The sequence below is a fragment of the Panthera leo genome, chromosome B2, assembly GCF_018350215.1.
Source record: "Panthera leo isolate Ple1 chromosome B2, P.leo_Ple1_pat1.1, whole genome shotgun sequence".
Lineage (NCBI taxonomy): Eukaryota > Metazoa > Chordata > Mammalia > Carnivora > Felidae > Panthera > Panthera leo.
In genome coordinates, this window is record NC_056683.1 from 46,858,581 (window position 1) to 46,879,800 (window position 21,220).

General features: G+C 38.1%; 1 protein-coding gene across 1 annotated transcript; it reads left to right on the forward strand.

Moving 5' to 3' along the window:
- Window positions 1–248: 248 nt before the first annotated feature.
- Window positions 249–14,845, forward strand: GLYATL3 (glycine-N-acyltransferase like 3). Its single transcript, XM_042939015.1, has 5 exons — window positions 249–326; window positions 4,529–4,636; window positions 5,374–5,500; window positions 10,182–10,308; window positions 14,354–14,845. Exons 1-5 carry the CDS (start codon window positions 249–251, stop codon window positions 14,778–14,780), a joined length of 867 nt encoding a protein of 288 aa, XP_042794949.1. The 3' UTR covers window positions 14,781–14,845.
- The last annotated feature ends 6,375 nt before the right edge of the window (window positions 14,846–21,220 follow it).

A 21,220-nucleotide genomic window follows, 5' to 3' on the forward strand; every position in this document is an offset into this window, starting at 1 on the left:
TACTCACCTCTTTCCAGGATTAGGTCATTAACATTCTCTATTCCCACGTGTTCCCTGAGTGGGAACCCATTCCACTGCCATCGTTTCCTTCCCTCTTCAAAGGGAGCCACAGCATTCCGAACTACACCCGGTGAAAAGAGGATTTCAAGGATATTCCTCAGGAGCTTCAGATGGTAATAAGCAAAAATTAAAACTATACTTTCAAGTTTTTAATTAGGTGTGGAATAATTGCTAGAGCCCTGGAGAAGATGTCGGTGCTAAACTGTTCTACCAAATTACTGATACTGGAAAAAATGCTGAAGAGTCACTTTCCTGAGTCACTCAAGGTATGACACATTTAAGAGTTTGATTTTATTTCTTTATTTTATTTATCTGTGAAATAATGTCAGACTTATAGCTGTTTCCCAAATTTTTCTGATGCCAAGACTTTCTTAGAGCCCTTATTAAATATACTGTTTCCCAGTCCCCTCCTGCCAGAGACTGATCCCGTGCATTGTAGATACGGCCCAGGTAATTATATTCTTGACAGCCACTTTAGATGATGTCTAGGAAAATTTAGGGGGTACTGGACTAGATTATTTCTAAAGCAAACTCGAGTTTTGAACTGAACTTTTTTTTTAATGGCACAAGGGTATGGATTAAGTGGTATTGCTCATAAGAACATAATCTAGGTTCACGATGAAGCTGAGGTTCAGGGGTCATTATAAAGTTTTTCCGATTACTTCAAGATCTTTATTTTTGAAGTTTCTTTTCAGTGGCTTTATTGGTCATTAAGCCTCTATCTGTTGAAGTCTTCTCAAAGTCCATGAGGGCCTGCTGATAACTCAGAGCTACTGTGGAAGATGACATTAATCAAAGATTACAAATAAATGTGAGATTAAAAATACTTTAAGCACTTGGAGAAAAAAAATGCAGAATGCAAAGAAATCGTCTGTGAGGGCTGAGTTTCTTGACCAAGGAGATAGCCCTACAATAGTGGTTTTCAAATGTGAGTGGCGGGGGTTATAGTTCAGTGGTAGAGCATTTAACTGCAAATATGAGTGGCATGCTAATAACCCAGAAGAGATATAATGAATCAGGATTTCTAAGGATGGAGACTAGGGAGCTGTATTTTTAGCACACATGCTGGATAATCCTTATTTACACTAGACTTTTAACAAAAGTGATCTGGAGCACCGTACTGGGTTGATTAAATTTAGTCATCTTGCCCTACCAGTCATGCTTAAACTGTGCATGGTAGAGAAAATCTGAGGGATAATTTGAAATCTTATGACTAAAAGAGTACCAAATGGACAATCTGACTCAAAATTTCCCATTCTGAATGCAGACACAAAAGTGAATAAATGTTTGGCCAACTCTTTCATCGGAGAGAACTAAAAAGGTTTTGGTGACCTTCACAGGGTCATCTAAGATGTTATGATCATCAAGACAAATAATGGGCCCCTACATTATAAATATTATATTTGGACAGTACTTTAGCATACAGATAGTTTCAATTTATTTTATCCTTCCACCAGCTTTGTAAGATGTCTATTAATCCATTTTAAAAATGATTTAAGTTGGAGTCCAAACTTAAATTAAGTTGGACTCCAAAAGTTGGAGTCCAAAAAGGTTAAAGCAAGGAAAGAATCAAGTTAAATCTCGGTTCTTAGTTCCTTTGATTTCATATCTACTGCTTCTCCCACAGCGACTTAGCTACCAGATGCCCAAGTGCACATGTTGTCTTTTTTTTTTTTTTTTTTTTTTGGACTCCTCGTTCATACAGTGCTTGCCATGGGGCTCTGCCCAAAATAGTTACTCAATAAACTTTTGTTGGTTGGTCACTGGCAGCATTATAAAATAATTACTTCTTAATCCCCACCTTTTCAAATCTTATTTTTTAAAGACCTCTGAATTCGGATTAGTTGAGTTGGTCTGAATGGTATATAATCATTTTCAAAATATCTTTCACACTATCTCATTTGAGCTTTATAAAAATTTATTAATCCCTCTAGAATATTAATACTCTGAATAGGCAGGTGTTTACATTATGATTTTACAGATGATGTTACTAAATGCCTTCCCTATATCTAAGTGCTAGAGTTCAGATTTAAATCCAAGTTATCAGATCCTAAACTGTGTGGTGTTTGTTTGTTTGTTTGTTTGTTTTTAATGTTTGCCTCTCATAACACCATTTGAAGTAAGACTTAAAGAAATGAAGCATGTAGGCACAAATCAACGTCTTCCTTGTATAATCTTCTCTTTCATAGCTGCTTAGCTTGGCACTCTCAATTACTCGTTTTCTATACACTAAAGTCTCTTTTTCTTTGACACTCTTTATCTTACTTCAATTATTTCATTGTTATGTAATGCCTGACTTGGGTTCTGTGACCATACTTTCAAAATACCCCTTCAGTTACACGCGGCCTTTAAAGAATAAAAAAGATAAAAAATAGTCTTATTGTACACAGTTCCTCCATTTTTTGGAGGCCATGGCTCTGTATTCTATAATCTCATTTTTTTTTTCTTTTTGTTAAGCTTTTGTTTACATTCCAGTTAGTGAATATACAGTGTAATATTAGTTTCAGGTGTACAATTTAGTGATTCCACACTTCCATACAAAACCCGGTGCTCATCACAAATGCCGTCCTTATTGGCCTGGTGCCATCACCTATTTTACCCATCCCCCCACCTACTTCATCATAGTATTTCAGTGATTAAATATTCCTCCAAATTTTCTCCACAAACTCCAACTGTTAATTCCTCCAGCATCCTTACTTCCCCTAGCTACTTCCCTCTCCTCTCAACACTCACCCTTTAAACAGAACAGCTGTTAGAAGAGTTTGTTTCTTAGTTTTCAACCAATGCGAAATCTTGCAGTTGGTTGCAAATCTCTTACAAACAAGTCATGTTGGTTGCCTTTTTTCTTTCACAATCTGAATATTGGAAAGGTTTTTTCCCTTCTATTCTTCTAAGCATTCCAAGCACATCTAAGTTCCATTTTTGAATAAAGATGTATGGTGTCTTCATGGGAATAGACATTTTAATAAGCTTATGCCTATATATATGTAGGATCAGCAGCCCCAGAATTTAATGATTAAGGAAACAAGCATGACCCTTCCAGGTGGCTTTACTTCTCAGATTTTCACTGTGATCCATGTTGCACATTAGTATTAGCCAGACTAAATTTGGAAAGAGATGGTCTATGAGAAGACTTGAGTGAGGTCCCAGGCTGGGTAAGACAGAAGACAGTTGAATAATGTTGTTGTCATTGAGGTGAGTGATTTGAATAAAGATGTGATGAAAGAGGTAAAATGTAGGTTCCAATGCCCTTAGAATTTAAATTGGTTTTCACTGAAGTATAACACATACTAGAAAATGTACATAATTATGTAGCTCAATGAATTTCCATAGAACAAGTGTCAATATAACCTGCACTCCAGTCAAGAAAGAACATTACTTCAGGCATGACTTCTCCTTACCCTGCAAAGCTCTTTTCCAAACACTGCCTTTCCCTGTTCCCCAAGAGTAACCGCTATCTTGACTTCTAAAGCGATAATTTGGTTTTGTCTGTTTTTGAATATAATGTAAATTGGATCACAGTAAGTATCTTTTGGTGTCTACCTTCTTTTGCTCAACATTAAGTTTCTTTTTTGTAATCCAAAGTATAAATGTGCCAACATGTATTCATTTTTCCCACTGTTGGTGGACAATCCAATTATTTCCAGTTTTTATCTGTTATGAAGATGCTGCTAGGAGCACTAGCCTATAGCTCACTCTCCTCAGTCTCCACAACTTTCTCTTCTCTGTAAACACACATAACATATGGAAGTTGTTTTGTAGGGCAGGCATCTTTGATTCTTAGTGGAGACTAAATATGAAAGGCCGCAGAAGGGAATTCGAATATTCAGTACCGTTTAGTCAACAAGTAGTTGATCCACTGTATCAGACTCCATGGATATAATAATGAATGAGACATAGTTATGACCCTCCGGGAATGCTTATAGAGCCTTGCTCCATCAAATCTGAAATGCAGGGGTCTTTTATTCGGAGAGGGGGTTACCCTCAGTGATGTTTAATTGTAATTCAGGGTTGAAGGAGTCATTGCATTTAACAGGTTATTTTCAGAGAGTATAATAAGCAGCAGAAGTACCTGAGGATCAAAATTATCTGTGGAACTTTTAAAAGATATATAATCCCTAAATCCATACATCAGATTCTGATGCATTCTGTAAGTATTTATTATGGCCTATGTGCCAAGCACCCATCAACTCCCCGTTGTTTTGGTACTTCTCACTGCTGTATGGTAAAAACCTAAGTTTGGGGAGTGTTTTCATAGGCTTTCACAGACTATCAGTTTTCATGTACAGTGATGAAATAACAAGAGAAAAGTTTGTATGTGTGCGTGTTGTATATATATGTGTGTGTACATGTTTATAATTTCCCTTCTCATGGCCTCAGTTATACAGCAGAAGAAGTGAAAATTGTAACATGTAACTGGAATAGTTAGTAATGTGATTGGCTTGTCTCTCTGGGTTCTCTGGCTCAGGTTTATGGAGCTGTGATGAACATAAATCGTGGGAATCCCTTTCAAAAGGAAGTGGTAGTGGATTCATGGCCAGACTTCAAAGCTGTTATCACCCGGCGACAGAAAGAGGTACAGTTTTGAAACGCCAAAACATATACGAGTTGACATCAACTAGAAAGAAAAGATTAGGTAAAGGGGATATTATAACTATCATAGCCATGTATGTTAGCTTAACACGCTACACATGTCACCATTAGTTTCTAATTTTACTGGCTTTGGAGTATCAGACATAGAAAACCACTACTCTAAATGTGTTAAGTGCTTCTTTAGTGTTTCATAATCTCTAGAAGCATGAAGCATACATACTTGTGCATACTAGTTCTTCCACTGGTTAGATGATTCCTTGTGACCGATGACTCTGGGTCATGTGGATAAATATCTAAGAAGGTTGAAAAGGATGACATCTGCCCTGTTCTGCCTCAAGACCAAAGAGAAGCTCACGTGATCAAAGGTGTGCTGCTCTGACCACACTAGGAAAGTTCTGAGAGTTCCATTTGATTCTTGTAGGTGGCTCCATTAAATTATATGCATTTCATTTTTGTAAATAAATAATATCCCAGAAAAATGTGAAATATCTTAACAATTCCCAAATACCAGAAGAATTATCAAGCAAAAGTTCCAAAATTTCTGTTTCTTCCCTTTCTACAGTATATTAGCCACATTCCCATCTAGCCATTGTTTATAGATGGCTAACTCTGGTAATGGGAATTATCTAGACATATGCAGCTAATGGTATCTAATCTATCTAGGATTTGGGTTACCTAGAGGATATATTTATGTTTTTATGATTATGTCTTCCATCCTAGGCTGAGATGGATAACCTGGACCATTATACTAATGCCTATGCTGTGTTCTACAAGGATATCAGGGCTTATCGACGGCTGTTGGAAGAACATGATGTTATCAACTGGGATCAAGTTTTTCAAATACAAGGTGAGATAGGTGTGAGTCTAAGCAGTCTTTTTTGTTCTCATTTTTGTCATGTATGTTAGATAGATATGACCTATATTAAGTACACAAATTCATATATATACACATATATACATTTTATATAGTTACAATTTATGTACTACAGTTTTGTGAAAAAAAAAAAAAGAACTCATGTTTTACTCCTAATGAGGCTTGGCATTGGGGTATGTGGAGGCCATTTAAATGAGGCTGCTTTTAGGTGACTTTTTTTTTCCCTCAATGTTACTTTAATATGGATGTCAATGAATATCAGCATATTTTTATTTATTACCCTTAATCATTTCCTGTCATAATCTTTTAAAATGACCCTAACTTAAGTATAAGCCAATAGGTAGGTCTTCTCTTCTTTCTGAAGCAAATGATTCTAGAAAGAGATAGTTAACTGATCTGCATAGGTTATCCTGACATGATTAAAATAAGAGTATATTTGAGCTCTGAGGAGACAACTGCATAGTTATCAATGCTAGTGGAAGAACTTTTAGCCAAGACAAAAATACATTCAGAGTTTCCAACAGTGTGATGGGGGCACCTGGGTGGCTCAGTCAGATAAGCACCCAAATCTTGGCTTTGGCTGAGGGCGTCACCTCAACGTTCATGAGTTCAGGCCCCGTGTCGGGCTCTGTGCTAACAGCATGGAGCCTGCTTGGGATTCTCTCTCTGTCCCTTCCCTGCTCACTCTCTCTCTAAAAAATAAATAAACATTTAAAAAAAAGAGTTTTCTAATAGTGTAGATGGACAGTTTCAGCTTCAGTATATCATTTTTTCAACTTTTCATACTGACTGGTGGGTGATACAATCAACAAAGTTACTATTTCTAACTATTCCATTGAAAATGAGTTTCTTGATCATGTGACAGGAAGGCGGGGTCCCCCATGTTAGAAATTTAAAGTCTGGTAATTTTTTTTCATCAACAAATAGCTGAAGCCCTCTCACAGGAAAAGTTTCTATCTACCTGCAAACAATGACTTCCTAGGTGTCCACAATGGTTTGATGTTGATCTAGCTGTGTTTGAGGGACAAGGCAAGCCCAGGGCCTCCCTACTACTCTGCCATCTTAACTACTCCCTTCAACCTACAAGCAATGACTAATGCATATTCATAACCTAAAGACTTGGGGTGTTTTGTGAAATCCATTTGGAAGTGCTCAAAATGACCGCATAGTAGAAGTTCTAAACTGTCTCCCAGCTTTACAGACTTACCCCAATTATGCTGGTTAGAAGTGAGACATGGTTCTACCACTCACTTAGCCAACCTAGGAAAATTTTCTCATCATTATTACTTTAATGTGAAAATGAGTATCTCTTCCTTGGTGTGAAAAATCATGGCAGTAACTGTATACATTATGGTGCTATAGGTCTACTATCCTCAAATCACCTGAACCCATCATTAGGAAGAGAACATCCAGAAGGATGTTTTTTTTTTTTTTATTTTTTTGCCAGTATTTTTTTCCAGAAGGCTGAGCTGTTAATCATGAGTCAGTTATGGTCATTTAAATTGACACAACCATCTTTCCTGAAGTTTGATGGGGACAGATGTAAGTTAATAGTACCTAAAATAACTGGAGTGGTAAAGGCCCCTCATTTAGTATGTAATCAGTGCAGGCATCACCTTTAGCTTCTGATGTGGCCTCTTGGCTGTAGACTTCTATGGTAAGAACTATAATCTCTTTGGAATATTGATTTTTTTCAATGTTTATTTTTGAGAGAGATAGAGCATGAGCAGGGGATGGGCAGAGACAGAGGGAGATACAGAATCTGAAGCAGGCTCCAGGTTCTGAGATGTCAGCACAGAGCCCAACGCGGGGCTCGAATCAACTGTGAGATCATGACCTGAGCTGAAGTCAGACGCTTCACCAACTGAGCCAACCAGGTGCCCCTCTCTTTAGAATATTGAATAGCTTCTGAGAAGTCATCAGTATCTTTATCTATTTTTTTTTCATCTATATATTTTTTTCATGAAATATATTGTCAAATTGGTTTCCATACAACACCCAGTGCTCATCCCAAAAGGTGCCCTCCTCAATACCCATCACCCACCCTCCCCTCCCTCCCACCCCCCATCAACCCTCCATTTGTTCTCAGTTTTTAACAGTCTCTTATGCTTTGGCTCTCTCCCACACTAACCTCTTTTTTTTTTTTTTTCCTTCCCCTCCCCCACGGGTTTCTGTTACGTTTCTCAGGATCCACTCTTCATCTATTTTTAATCAAAGCATCTAAAAAAGTGCTGCTTCCATAACATCCCCAAATCATGAACAACTTCAGAAGCCTATCTACTGCCATAGAAATGGTCAATCTTTTATCTTATGCCACAGAGCCACTGTTGGGCTGCCTGGATAGATTAAACATTAGGCAGCATAGCTACCTTAGTGGTGGGTGTTCAGAGCAACAGCACACTCTGCCCAGGAATGCCTTTGTCATTTTTAATCTAAGAGCCATCCATAAACAATATTAAATGACGGTTAACCCACTAACCTACTAGAAAGAGCCAAATTCCTTGTGTTGGCCTTGCAAAGGCCAGGAATAAAGAAGTATATAGCAGACAGACAGACCAGGCCCTTTTGTTCACTACTAGCTGCATGCACATGAGAGAGTTTGTTGACATGAGCTAAAAGTTGCAGAAGCCTGCCCACTGTTACTATACTCCAATCAACTGTGGTTAAATGGCCTGAGTTCTGTCTTACCCAATGAACAACTCCTGCCTTTCGAAGGAGGTAGGATGGATGAAGGCAGGACAATTAGTGAAAGTTCCTTCTGTGGGAAAGGAGAAAATCATTTGTTAAAATGGTAGTCTATACAATGGACAGAAGGACATGGTCAACAATACCATGGAAGGATAATCAGCAGAATCCAAACTATGGAAATTCTACCCAGCAAACTGGATTCTTTAAATAAATTGAAATAATTTTTAAAGGTGGGTGTAGGGGAGCTAGGCACTGAAAGAAAATCTGTAAATTATTTACCAGACAAAAAGTGGACAAAATCTAAGAGTGTTTAAGGACTCACATTTGCATAGTAAAACTTACAACAAGGATGCGATTGTCATAAAAATGATAATGGTTATTATTAGAGGAGAGTGAGGGAATTGTGATTGGGAGAGTATTAAATAGAAGGGGGTAAGTAAATTTCTTTGTGGCATTAATAGTACTTAAAATAATCATTAAGCTAAGCATTTGTTATATAGTTTTCTCTGCTGCATCTTATAATTTAAAAAGGTTTTTCAAAGAAATGTTAGTCTAAATTTCATAAAGAATTAGTTCAGTCTAATTTAGGAAAAAGAAATTCTGTTTGAACTACCATACCCTTGGTTAGCACAAGCTGTTTTTTTTTCCTCATAGTCTTTTGAATTACTTAGATGTAATTTGGGGCTATTCTATGGGATTCTAGCCACAGCATCTATAATTTTTAATAGCATTAACTTGAAGACCTGCTTATCTTTTCTTAGACTTAACTCCCTGAGGGAGAAGCCAAGGCTCTGATACCAGACTGTGTTCAATATGGCTTTCCATTCCTGCATTTATGTATTCTTCAAGAAGTGACTTACTGGAAGGAGGGAAAAAGCCATTAGATATGGGTGGAAGTGGGAAAGTCAATTTCGAGGGGATCCGACTAATGAAGACCCAGACTGGAAAGGAGAGAGCCAATAGGATTTTGGAAAAGGAGAGCAAGTCAGTTCTCAGTAAACAGAAGCTAACATTCCATGCAATGAGCTTCGTCATTGATGAACAGAGACAGTACCATTCTTGTCTCACTGTGACACAGTGCCCAGCATAGGGCTTTACATATGACAAGTACTAAATAAAGATTTATAGATAATATAGTATAGCTGTGATAAATGTGTAGGATACAAGTAAGTTTATACCTTGATACTCCTACGTTTATACCTTAGGAGTATAGTTTATACCTTGATACTCCTTTTGGGGGAGGGGATTTGTTATTGAGGATATATTTTTTTAAGTTTACTTATTTATTTTGAGAGAGAGAGAAAGAGAGCTAGCATGAGTGGGGAAGGAGCAGAGAGAAAGGGAGGGAGGGAATCCCAAGCAGGCTCCACACTGTCAGTGCAAAGCCCAACATGTGGCTCCCTCTCCCCAACTGTGAGATCATGACCTGAGTTGAAATCAAAAGTCAGACACTCAACTGACTGAACTGCCCAGGCGCCCCTATACGCTGATATTTCTGTAACAGGAATCTAGGACAAGAGGCTGGAAGAGTCTTTAAGTCAGAATGACATGCCAAATCAATTTGAGCTCTTTTATACTTCTAGCTGTATATTAGATTGTAGAATTTCATAGTTACAAAATTTCTCTTACCTTAAAGAGTGTAAAGATCAGTCTGGAAAGTCAGAAAAATCAAGAAAATCCCACAAGCAATTCCAAATTCCTAAGGGATATTCTCATCAGAAATATTAATGGGAGACCATGATCGTGATGAACAATATGATGGGGATTTGAAAATCCCACACAATGTTTGAAAATCAGGCAAGGAGTAACTGTAATAATTCATATGTAAGTATATAGTGGTTAGGATAATGCAAGGTGGCAAACTGGTGGTGGTGATGATAATTAGTATAAAAATACTGCAACAAATTTCCTTTTTGTGTTTTCAAATAAAATACCCACATTTTTCATTATTTCTTACCATGTACAGGGCTGCAGAGTGAATTATATGATGTTTCCAAAGCTGTTGCCAACTCAAAGCAGTTAGATGTAAAGCTAACCTCCTTCAAGGCCGTTCATTTTTCTCGTCTTCCAACTCTGCCGAACACCAGTTCCCTGTATGTAAACTAAGTTTCTACATGTGGGATGGGACTTACTATATAGGAGTACAAATAGTAGTACCTAGAATACATGGTATTTTTAAGGAACATTTGGGTACCTTGGATTAGAGCCACGGGGTCTAGATTTGTCTGTGTGTGTATGCGCCTGTGGATCTGTGTGTGTTTAATTGTTTCTGCTGTGCTTGACTGCTCATAATTTTTTGCAAAATCAAACCGGAGTCTTTGTGCCTAGTGATAAACAGACTCAGGAGTCCTGTATTTTCACAGTATACACAGAAAAATCATTCCTGTATGCTCCTCCTGCAGATAATTCTAACTAGCTTCTGTTGTCTGAGCCCAAAGTGCTTATTATTTTTTTTTTTTCATGTTTCAAGGATAAGGGTAAATAACTGACTTGTGTGGAGCTCTTATATGCCAGGCACTAAATGTTTTATGTATATTATGTCTAGATCCCTTTAACTGTGGAATTCCCTTTTTGAACAGAGTTTAAGTAACACACAGGAGTAAATTGCAGAGCCAGGAAATAATTCCTGATTCTGTCTCCAGAATCCAGTCTTCAAAAGATTTGTTACTTTGTATCTAGATTCTGTCTTTCTCACTGGGAAGCCCTTGTTGTGCCATTTGCTAGTTACTTTCCTTTCTGCTTCATCTTTCTGAGCCTCAATCAATTTCTTCTTTTTGAAAATTAACCTATAATATCTTCCTTACATGTACTATGTAAAGAAATGAAACATGATATATTGAAAAAGTATCCACCTCAGTGAATGTTACTTTTTCTTCTATGGAGTATAGTGAAGGAATTTTTGAGCAAAACAAGACAAAACCTAAAGAAGAATGAGCACTTTAAATCACATAAAGCAACTGGACTTTACTTTTATTTTACTTTTTTCAGTTATGAAAATTTCCAAGTACATACAAAGGCTGAGAGACTACTATAACGAACCTCCCATCAATATATGGCTAATCTTGTTTCATCCATACCCCATCTGCTAATTATTCTGAAGGAAATATCTCAGAGATTTGACCATTAATTCTTAAGTATTTTAATATATGTCTCCAAAAGATAAGGATTATTTAAAAAAAACCACACACACACACACACTATACTAATATCACTTCTGTGTCAGGGGTCCCCAGGACCACCCACAGGCTCACTAATTGGCTAGGAGGACCCATAGGACTCAGCATACATACACTCCAAAGCAAAATCAACAAAGAAAAAGGTGCATTGGCAAAGTCCAAAGGAAACCAGGGACAAGCTTTCCAGAATCCTCCCCAATGGAGTCACACAAAACACACTTGATTTCCCCAGCAGTAAGTTGTCACAACATATACAGGATTTCTATTGGAGGCACCCTCTGTCTAGCACATACCAATTTTTTAGACTTCCAGAAGGAAGGCAGGTTTTCATCATAAATCACACTGACTGTTACAAACAGGCACAGTGAGTTTCAACTCCTATCAGGTCTGGGAATGGCAGGACACCGGCAGAAATCCAAATTGCCAGATACCAGCCAAGGGCCAACCTGGCAAGCAGGCTTTTCTTTCTCTTCCCTTTTTTTTTTTTTTTTTTAATGTTTATTTATTAATTTTGAGAGAGAGACTGACAGAACATGAGCGGGACAGGGAGAGAGAGAGAGAGAGAGAGAGAGAGAGAGAGAGAGAGAGAGAATCCCAAGTAGGCTCTGCACTGTCAGTCTTGAACCCAACATGGGGGTCAATCTCACAAACCATGAGATCATGACCTGAACCGAAATGAAGAGTCAGACCCTCAGCTGACTGAGCCACCCAGGCGCCCCACAAGCAGGCTTTTCTAAAGATAGAGTCCTTAGGTCTACTGCACCAGCCCTTTGCTCTACAATATCTTAAAATTTTGTCAGTATTTCCTTAAACCAGTCAGTAGTTACATTTCCCAAACTATCATAATACTTTTAGCAGTTTGTTTTGAATAAGCACCTAAATAAAGCTCATATATTGCAATTGATTAATCTCTCTTTAGGTTTTTTTTTTTTTTTTTTTTTTTTTTTTTTGATATATGGGTTCCCCGTTCATCTTTTTTATTTCTTACATTACTTTTTACTGAAGAAACGAGGCTATTTTTCCTTTAGAGTTTTAGAGTTTCCCAGTCTGTTTACTGTCATATCCCTGAAATGTTATTTAAAAATTTTCTCCATCCCCAGTCAGGCCTTTTAAAATCGGATTTTGATTTAAATCGCTTCCCTTCTGAGGCAGTTGGGTGGCCCAGTCGGTTAAGTGTCCAACTCTTGATTTTAGCTAAGGTTATGATCTCACGGTTGTAAGATCAAACCCCACATCTGGCTCTGTGCTATGCTGGGCATGAAGCCTGCTTAAGATTCTCTCTCTCGGTCTCCCTCCACCCTTCCCTCCCCACCTTCACCTGGTGTTCGTGCACAGATGCTCACGGGCTCATGCTCGCTATCTCTAAAATTAAATTAAATTTAATTTAATTTAAATTTAAACCAATTGCTCCCTTCTGCATTAGGAAGATACTGTCTTTAGCACCTAAGTCATTATCAAACTTCATATACTCTTAATTTGGATACCCTGCCCTTCAGATACACGGTCATATATGTAACTACTAAGACAACTATTCCTAAAACACTGGTCTTAGCAATGTTTTTATTTACAGTGACTTCTCTGCCTTAGGCTTCTCAGCCTTTGTTTTTCCGGGCATCTGGCTGGCTCAGTTGGTTAAGCTACCGACTCTTGATTTCGGCTCAGGTCATGATCTCACGATTCATGGGATTGAGCCCTGAGTTCAGGCTCTGTGCTAACAGTGTGGTGCCTGCTTGGGATTTTTTTTTTTTCTCTCTCTCTCTCTCTGCCCCTCCCTTGCTCTCTCTCACAAAATAAATAAACTTAAAAAAAATAATAAAGTTCATCTTCAAAAATTAAATTAAGAATTCTATTAAGCCAGTTATTGCTTGTATTTATTTATTTTTTACCCAAGCTTAGTGGTTAGACAGTTGGCCCAGTTCCAGAGCCTGTAGTATGCCTAAAATGTGAGCTAACACTGCAGAGCCACTAATGAAAAGAAAACACAAACTTGTACTTTATAAAGATCATATCAAGAATGGCATTAGCAGTCTCTTAATGAACATACAGGATGGTCTTATGACATTGATAACTTCAAGAATGAAAACAAATTCTGAGGCAAAACCAGCCCCATAGGCTTAACTAAGTAATCCCATCTCAGTCCTTAGTAATTGTACCAATTCCTATCTTTTTATCTCAATACCATGAACTTTTAGACATTTTTCCAGACCTTTCAGGGGAAGGTAAGAAAAACTAGCATTTCTTGAGCATCTATATATTCCTAGAATGTTCAGCAATTTGTATTTCTCTTCTGGCCATGGATGCAGAAAGATGTAAGTTTTATACTACTACTTTATTTTTTTAACCAAGGAAAAGATTAGGGGCCCAAGAATCTGGAGTTGTTCAGGTTTCAGAAGGGTGTCAACAGACTTAGGACTTTATAAGAACAACTTGGCTGGGGTGCCTGGGTGGCTCAGTTGGTCAGGCATCCAACTTTAGCTCAGGTCATGATCTTACGGTTCGTGGGTTCAAGTCCCATGTCAAGCTCTATGCTGATAGCTCAGGGCCTGGAGCCTGATTCTGATTCTGTGTTTCCCTCTCCCTCTCCACCTGCCCCTACTCTCACTCTATCTGTCTCTTTCTCAAAATAAATAAACATTAAAGAAAAATTAAGAACAAGTCAGAATTGTTTTACAGAAAAATGAAATACTTGCCCTAATCTACACTGAAGACAATAAGAAATAGGCATAAATTTGAAAGGAAAGACTTAAATTTGATATGAGTATTTTGCCCTATCAGAAATGAAACCCTAAATGATGTTCATAAGTGGGAAGTGACAGATTCTAATTCATTCAAAGTATTTTGGTATTTGTTAAGCACGATCTCTGGAATGGTTTCTCAGTCTGAATCAGTGGAGAAAGTGAAGCAGCTGTTTGTATTCATATAATCCCAAGTTCACGTTCCTTCTCATGTTGTTTTCTTCTAGAATGGGTTCTTCCCCACAACTGACTTACCTGAGTGTTGCTGATGCTGATCTTCTCAACAGGACTTGGTCGCGGGGTGGCAATGAACAGTGTCTCCGGTACATCGTGAACCTCATCTCTTGCTTCCCCAGTGTATGTGTCCGCGATGACAAGGGAAACCCAGTCTCTTGGTCTCTCACAGATCAGTTTGCCACCATGTGCCATGGCTATACCTTGCCAGAGCATCGCAGAAAAGGTTATTGCAAGCTGGTGGCCCTCACACTGGCCAGGAAGTTACAAAGCCAGGGGTTCCCCTCTCAGGGTAATGTCCTGGATGACAACATAGCATCCATAAGCCTCCTGAAGAGTGTCCATGCTGAGTTCTTGCCTTGTCGTTTTCATAGGCTTATTCTCACCCCTGCAACTTTCTCTGGTCAAATTTACCTCTAGCCCATTGAAACTCCAGGAATTTTCTTCCTATCCCTGAACACAGATATTCCCAAGCTGCCAATGAGGGGGAAATTCAACCTGGAATTAGAAGAATCTTCGGTTATTGAAAACATTCTGGAAAAGATACACAGGATCAACCTGAGAAGCCTTAAATCTTCCTGTCTCAGGTTTCTACAGTAAATAACTAGGGGTCAGAGATAGCTATGGCTGAGAACAGGATCATTATCTTCCTCTGGGACCCACTGCAGGAAAAAGGTTCTAAATCCAGCAATTCTTAGCACAATTGCAGAAATGACTGCATGAGAACAGTGATTTAACATGTGAGCATGTGGCTACAGCTCTATTCTTGCCCCTCCGGCTTCTGCAGTGTATTTTTACAGCCATACCAATTCCCTACTACCATAAAGAACACTCCCCTGTGCCTGCCTCTGCTGTGTCTCCCTAAACCGTTCCTATCACTTCTCACCCAAGTTGTCTGTAGAATATCCTGCTTTTCCCCCTTTAATTACTGTTTCTCCATTTCTGCTTACAGCTCTAGCCTATGGTTCTTCCCTGGGAATGTTCGAATGCAGTGGTTCTCACATTTTAGTGCACTCCAGAATCACCTGGAAGGCAGGTTGCAACACAGATGGTGGAGTGTCTCCCCCACAACCCCTGATTCAGTACCTCTGGGGTAGGGCCTGAGAATTTGCGTTTCTAAAAAGTTCCCACTGCTCAGTTGTCTTGGATTGAGGAATGAAGATGTGGGCATTTTAAATACTAGAAACAGAGGATGTCTGTGGGTGTGAATGCAGATGCGCATATAAACATTTTCACAGATACACACATCTATATATACATTCCTTTCATATTTATATATGCATATGTATAAACTCATAGAATTTTGACAAGATGATAAACTTGCATTGAATATGAAAAATTTAAGGATCGGGGAAAATAAATTACATCTTCAAGATAATATAATCAGTGTTAGATGTCAAACCAGAGTGCTCTTATTTTGATTTCAATCTATTTTTTTTTTTCACTAAATCATGTATCTTTTTCGTAAAGGAAATTTAAATGCTTAAATAAATACTTTCATTAGTCTTTTATCATTATTTTTTTTAATTTGGTTTCCAATTACTTGTGTGTGTATGTGTGTATGTATGAGTGTGTGTATATATATATGTATACATATATATATACATAAATATAAATCTTTCAAGGACTGCAAAGGAAGAGGTAAGCATCACAAGCTGTGTTCTCCCATTTGCAATACAAGCAGGCAGAAATACAATAGTTGGATTTGTCTAGTCTGTATAAAGTTGATTTAGCCATACAGAAAATATTATTTTCTTATTCCAACAGAGGTCATAGAATCCCAACTACAAAGATAAAGGGAGATTCAATTTTAAGTGTTTATTCTGAGAGAAGTAAACAAACTGAAATCATTTTAATAAAAAAAACAAGACTCCTTGGGAGTAAATATATGCTTATTTTTACTCAGCCATCCTGAGTGACTGGTTACCTGGAAACTTATCCTTGGTCCCAAGGGAAGAGCACCAAGGAATCAGAGTCCATAAAGCTCTTGGGGGAATATGGTCTAGGTTCTGCCCCAGGGATGCTTATTATGTTCAGCATTGATTAAACAAGGGTTATTCCTATCTGGTATATGGCAATAATATTATAGCCTTACTTTATTCTTAATAATAATTGCCTACAGTTTATTTAAAATTTAACGGTGTACTGATAGTTGTGCCAAATGTAGATATATATAACTTAATCTTTGTGAAGGATAGGAATTATCTTATTTTGAGAATTCTGGCTCAGAGGTGTTAGGACTCAGCAAATGTTGTATAGGTTTTAAGTGGCCACATCATGATCAGATCCAGATTTTGTCATATTCTGAAGCCTGTACTGTTATTCATTATGCTAATTGGCCCCAAACAGCTTGAAACTCTTTGGGGGCGATTACTCTTTTATCTATCTAATTGCTTTCTGAATTTTTCACCACCACCCCCGCCCCAAAATGGGCTCCGTATTTTGAAAGAGATTTTTTTCCATCAATTTTCACTGCAAGTTTATATATATATTTTTTACTTTTATTTTCCAGATAACCATGTTGGATATAATAGTTCAACTTTCAACCCTGTTTCTAGCTCTTTTAAGGAATGTGTGGAGAAATATCTGGAGTAAGGAGAGAACGGCAAGAAGAAAGAGACTCAAGAAGTAGGAAGGGACTGGGTCCTTAATGCTGACTTAAGAAACTTCAGTATGACATACAAAGTGTTGAAGAGTTTTAAGGAGACTATTCATCTGTTTGTAAATCAATCGGGAGGGTATTGCAATAGTCTAGGCAAGAGGTGATCCAAGTTTAGTTTGGCTTTGATGTAGGTAATGATGTTGGTGAGAAGCGAACCATTACCACAGGTATTTAGGAGGAAAAGGTGTCAGGATTTCATGGCCACAGGATATACTGAGACAGACATGTCAAGAATGCCTCCTTGGTGTCTACGGTGTCTATGGTAGGTGTCTATGTTGTGAAACCCGTGGCTGGTGGTGTTTTTCACTGAGGGAAGAAGTGCTGAAACAGCACCAGATGTGAAGCAACTGGGAGCAGAAGGGATTGTTTGTTCAGTCTGGGGATGTTGAGTTTTGAAACCTATTAAGTGATAGGTTCAAGTTGTATCTCAGGGAAATTGTCTGTAACAGAGGTTTAAATTTACGAGTAGTAGGATCATAGATGGTAACTGAAGCCATGTATTTGGCTGAGCATGCCTAGGAAGGGGCCTTGAGGACATCAACAATTTAAGGTTGAGTGAAGGGGAAGGTTCTGGAATGGGAAAGAGAGTAGCAAAGGCAGGAGGAAAGCCAGGAGGTGACTGTCACCAAACAGAAAGGAGAAAAATATCAAAACAGGGATGGTCAATGGTGTCAAATTATGCTGAGAGGACAAGAATATGTAAGGAATGAAAAGTTTACATTGCCCTATCAAATATTTTAAATACATGTACGAAAAAGAAGCCAGAAACAAGAAGACATGCGGTATGATTCTGTTTGTATAAAGTTCAAAACCAGGCAAAATAAATCTATAGCCTTAGAATTTAGGAAGCAGTTACCCTTCAGGATGGCAGCAAGAAGAGGATGGAAGTGGCTTCTATTTCTGGTAATGTGCTGATTCTTGACCCAGGTAGGTCATGAAAGTATGTTCACTCTGGGAAGCTCACTGAGCTATAGAATTATAATTTATGCACTCTTCTGTATGTATGTTACACTGCCATCTGAAACACCTATTAACAGAAAACAGACCAATTCGGGGGGCAGGGGGACACATATTCCCTTCACCCAAGAATTCCACTTCTAAAAATATCTTACTGGGGGACCGGGATGGCCTCAGTTGGTTAAAAGTCCAACTTCGGCTCAGGTCATGATCTCACGGTTCATGAGTTTGAGCCCCGTATCTGGCTTTCTACTGTCAGCACAGAGCTGGCTTCGGATTTTCTGTCCCTCTCTCTCTCTTTCCCTCCCCTGCTCCCTCTCTCTCTCTCTCCCTCTCCCTCTCTCTCTTTCTCATGAGTCCACATTAAAAATGAGTCCACATTAAAAAAATAATAATAATGTATCTTACCGGTATAATAGCAAGTCTACAAAGATTTAATAAAAGGATTTCATTACACATTGTTCATTAAGATTCAAAAGTAAACTAAATATTTTAAGTAACTCACTGATTAAATACAGGGCAGCCATTCAGTGAAACTCTACAGAACACCAGAAAACTGCTTGATATGGAAAAGATGTACATGATAACACCAAATGCAAAGCAATGCAAAGCAATCACAGAAAAGTCTGTATCATCTATTTAAAATTCAACTGTGAAGAGAGGAAATTGTAGGCAAATAGTTCTGAAAGCAGCATAAAGGCTTTTACCGGGAAAAGAGGAGTCTGGTGAATGGTAGCAAGTACTTCATGGTGTGCCCATGGCTACACATGGTGAAAGGAGTCAATATGGGTAACATGCTCAGCTCTCCTAAGACAGGTACTTGTCCTGTTTTGCAAGGGTCTGTGTAGTTTTGCAAGAATGAATATTCACCCTGCCTAAGAACAACTAGGGGAAAATACAGAAGGACGATTGAGAATTTAATCTCAAAATTTCGGAACAACATAAGGAAGTGCAATTTGGGGTGACACTTATACATCCTCTAAAACAGAATCTCATTTAATATTACAAGTTTTGATTCTTTTCGTTTTGCATTTTTAATCACTAGTTTTTGTTGGGTGATTTGAATTTTGAGAAAGAATATGAAGTAACTATGAATTAAATGTCCTTAAGTTGTCTGTGACAAAACCTGAAGTTTTGTATCTGTTCTCTACCCTCAGTACACACTAGGGACAGGGAGAAAAATAAAACTGAACGTACGATGGAAGAGTGTAGCACCAACTGTAGAAATGATTTCTTCCTTTCAGGCTGGCATGTTTGCATTAAAATTATTTCAGTGGGGACACTGTTCCCTTAGTGCGGCTAGAATTAACAGCATAGTTCCATTTTCCCAAGTTTGTAATAGCCCATGTTTCTCAATCTCTCTTAGAAACCTTTGCTCCAGCTATAAAACCCAATCACTGGCAGTGCCTGGGTGACTCAGTTGGTTAAGCATCTGATTCTTTGTTTAGGCTCAGGTCATGATCTCACCATTCGTGAGTTCGCATCCCACATGGGGTTCTGCACTGACAGCGTGGAGACTGCTTGGGATTCTCTCTCCCTCTCCCACTCTCTCTCTCTCTCTCTCTCTCTCTCTCTGCCCCTCCCTGCTCTCTCTCTCTCAAAATAAACTTAAAAAAAAAAAAAAACAATCACTTCCCTCTTGCTTTTCTCATTGTGGTTCTTACTACACCGAAAAATGAAAGTAAAGAGGGAAAGTAACCACTCAGTCTCTCCTCTTTTCTTCACCCCCTCTTACTTCAGCAGTGCTGGAATCATGTATGTTATCAGACTTGTTTCTATTTTGTTCACTTCTCAAGAGAATTTTTTTTTTCTTAAGTGCATTTTTTTCACTTCCTCTTTAAAAAAATTTTTTTTTAATTTATTTTGAGAGAAAGAGAGAGAAAGCACAAACAGGAGGGGCAGAGAGAGGGGGACAGAGAGACAATCCCAAGCAGGCTCCGTGCTGCCAGCATAGAGCCCGATACAGGGGCTGCATCCCAGGAACCGTGAGATAGGACTTGAGCCAAGATCAAGAGTCGGACACGAAACCAACTAAGCCACCCAGGTGCCCCTTTTCCACTTCTCTTATTCCTGCCCTTGTGATATTAAAAAATTATAAAGAGAGAATAGTGTCTCAGTATTCCTCTTTCTAGTTTACGTTAAGCTTTCTCTTTCACTAACATCTACATTTTTCCAAGGCAAAATATGTTCTAGGTTTTAAAAAGCATTGCTTATAGTATAAGAATATCAGATGTTTGGTTAGTACCATGAAGTTATTTCAGTGAACACTAGATGTCAGGTTTTAGTTCCAGATTATTGCACAAAGAGCCAACACTTGAATTGTTGCCAGTTGTCTCATTAGAATTTTTGCTGCATTTTGCTCTATTTGCTTTCAGCAGTTTCTTGGGGCTAGAAAAGTTTATGATAGGGCTTATGTGGAAAATAAATACATAAGAATAGCAATACAAATTCTGAAAATATAAGGTAAAATGAGAGATTAACCCCACCATTATAAAACATACCATGAAGATGATATAATTTATAGTATAGTAATGGTAAGTGATTATGCAGAACAATGAGATAGAAAAAAAAAAGTTCCAGAAATAACAAGTACCTAGGAAAGTTTAAAATAACGTCAAAAATTACATTTCAAATCACTGAAGTAAAGATGAAATTTTAAATAAATGGCAATTTATTTAAGGAGACAACTGGATAGCAATTTGCATAAAAGTAAAATAAAACTGGATTCATACCTCACACCTTATACCAAAATAAACTCCAAACTGATCTGAAATAAATAAATAAACTTTTAAAAAGGAAAGTGCTCTTTCCAGAGTAGAGTGCTCTTTCAAAACTGTAAATGTGGCCATATCCTAAGCCATTTTCAATGGTGGGGCTCTTGGATGGCTCAGTCAGTTCAGTGTCCAACTCTGGATTTCAGCTCAGGTCATCATCTTGCGGTTTGTGGGATCGAACCCCGAGTTGGGTTCCATGCTGACAGTATAGAGACTGCTTGGGATTCTCTCTCTCCCTCTCTCTCTCTGCCCCTCCCCTGCTCGCAGGCAGACACTCCTACTCTCTCTCTCTCTCTCTCTCTCTCTGTCTCTTCCTCTCTCTCAAAATAAATAAACAAACATTAAAGTAAATAAATAAACTTTAAAAAAAGAAAAGAAAACATGGTTTAGTTTCTTTATGACCTGGACATGAGAAAAACCTTCCAAAACTCAGAAACTCCAAAATCAGAGGTAATAAAAGAAAAATA

Excerpts from the sequence above, each read along its gene's own strand:
- GLYATL3 (XM_042939015.1), top strand. The coding sequence starts at position 249 with ATGTCGGTGCTAAACTGTTCTACCAAATTACTGATACTGGAAAAAATG. Across the intron at positions 327-4,528 it reads ACTTTCCTGAGTCACTCAAG|GTTTATGGAGCTGTGATGAA; the intron begins GTATGACACATT and ends TCTCTGGCTCAG. Across the intron at positions 4,637-5,373 it reads TCACCCGGCGACAGAAAGAG|GCTGAGATGGATAACCTGGA; the intron begins GTACAGTTTTGA and ends CTTCCATCCTAG.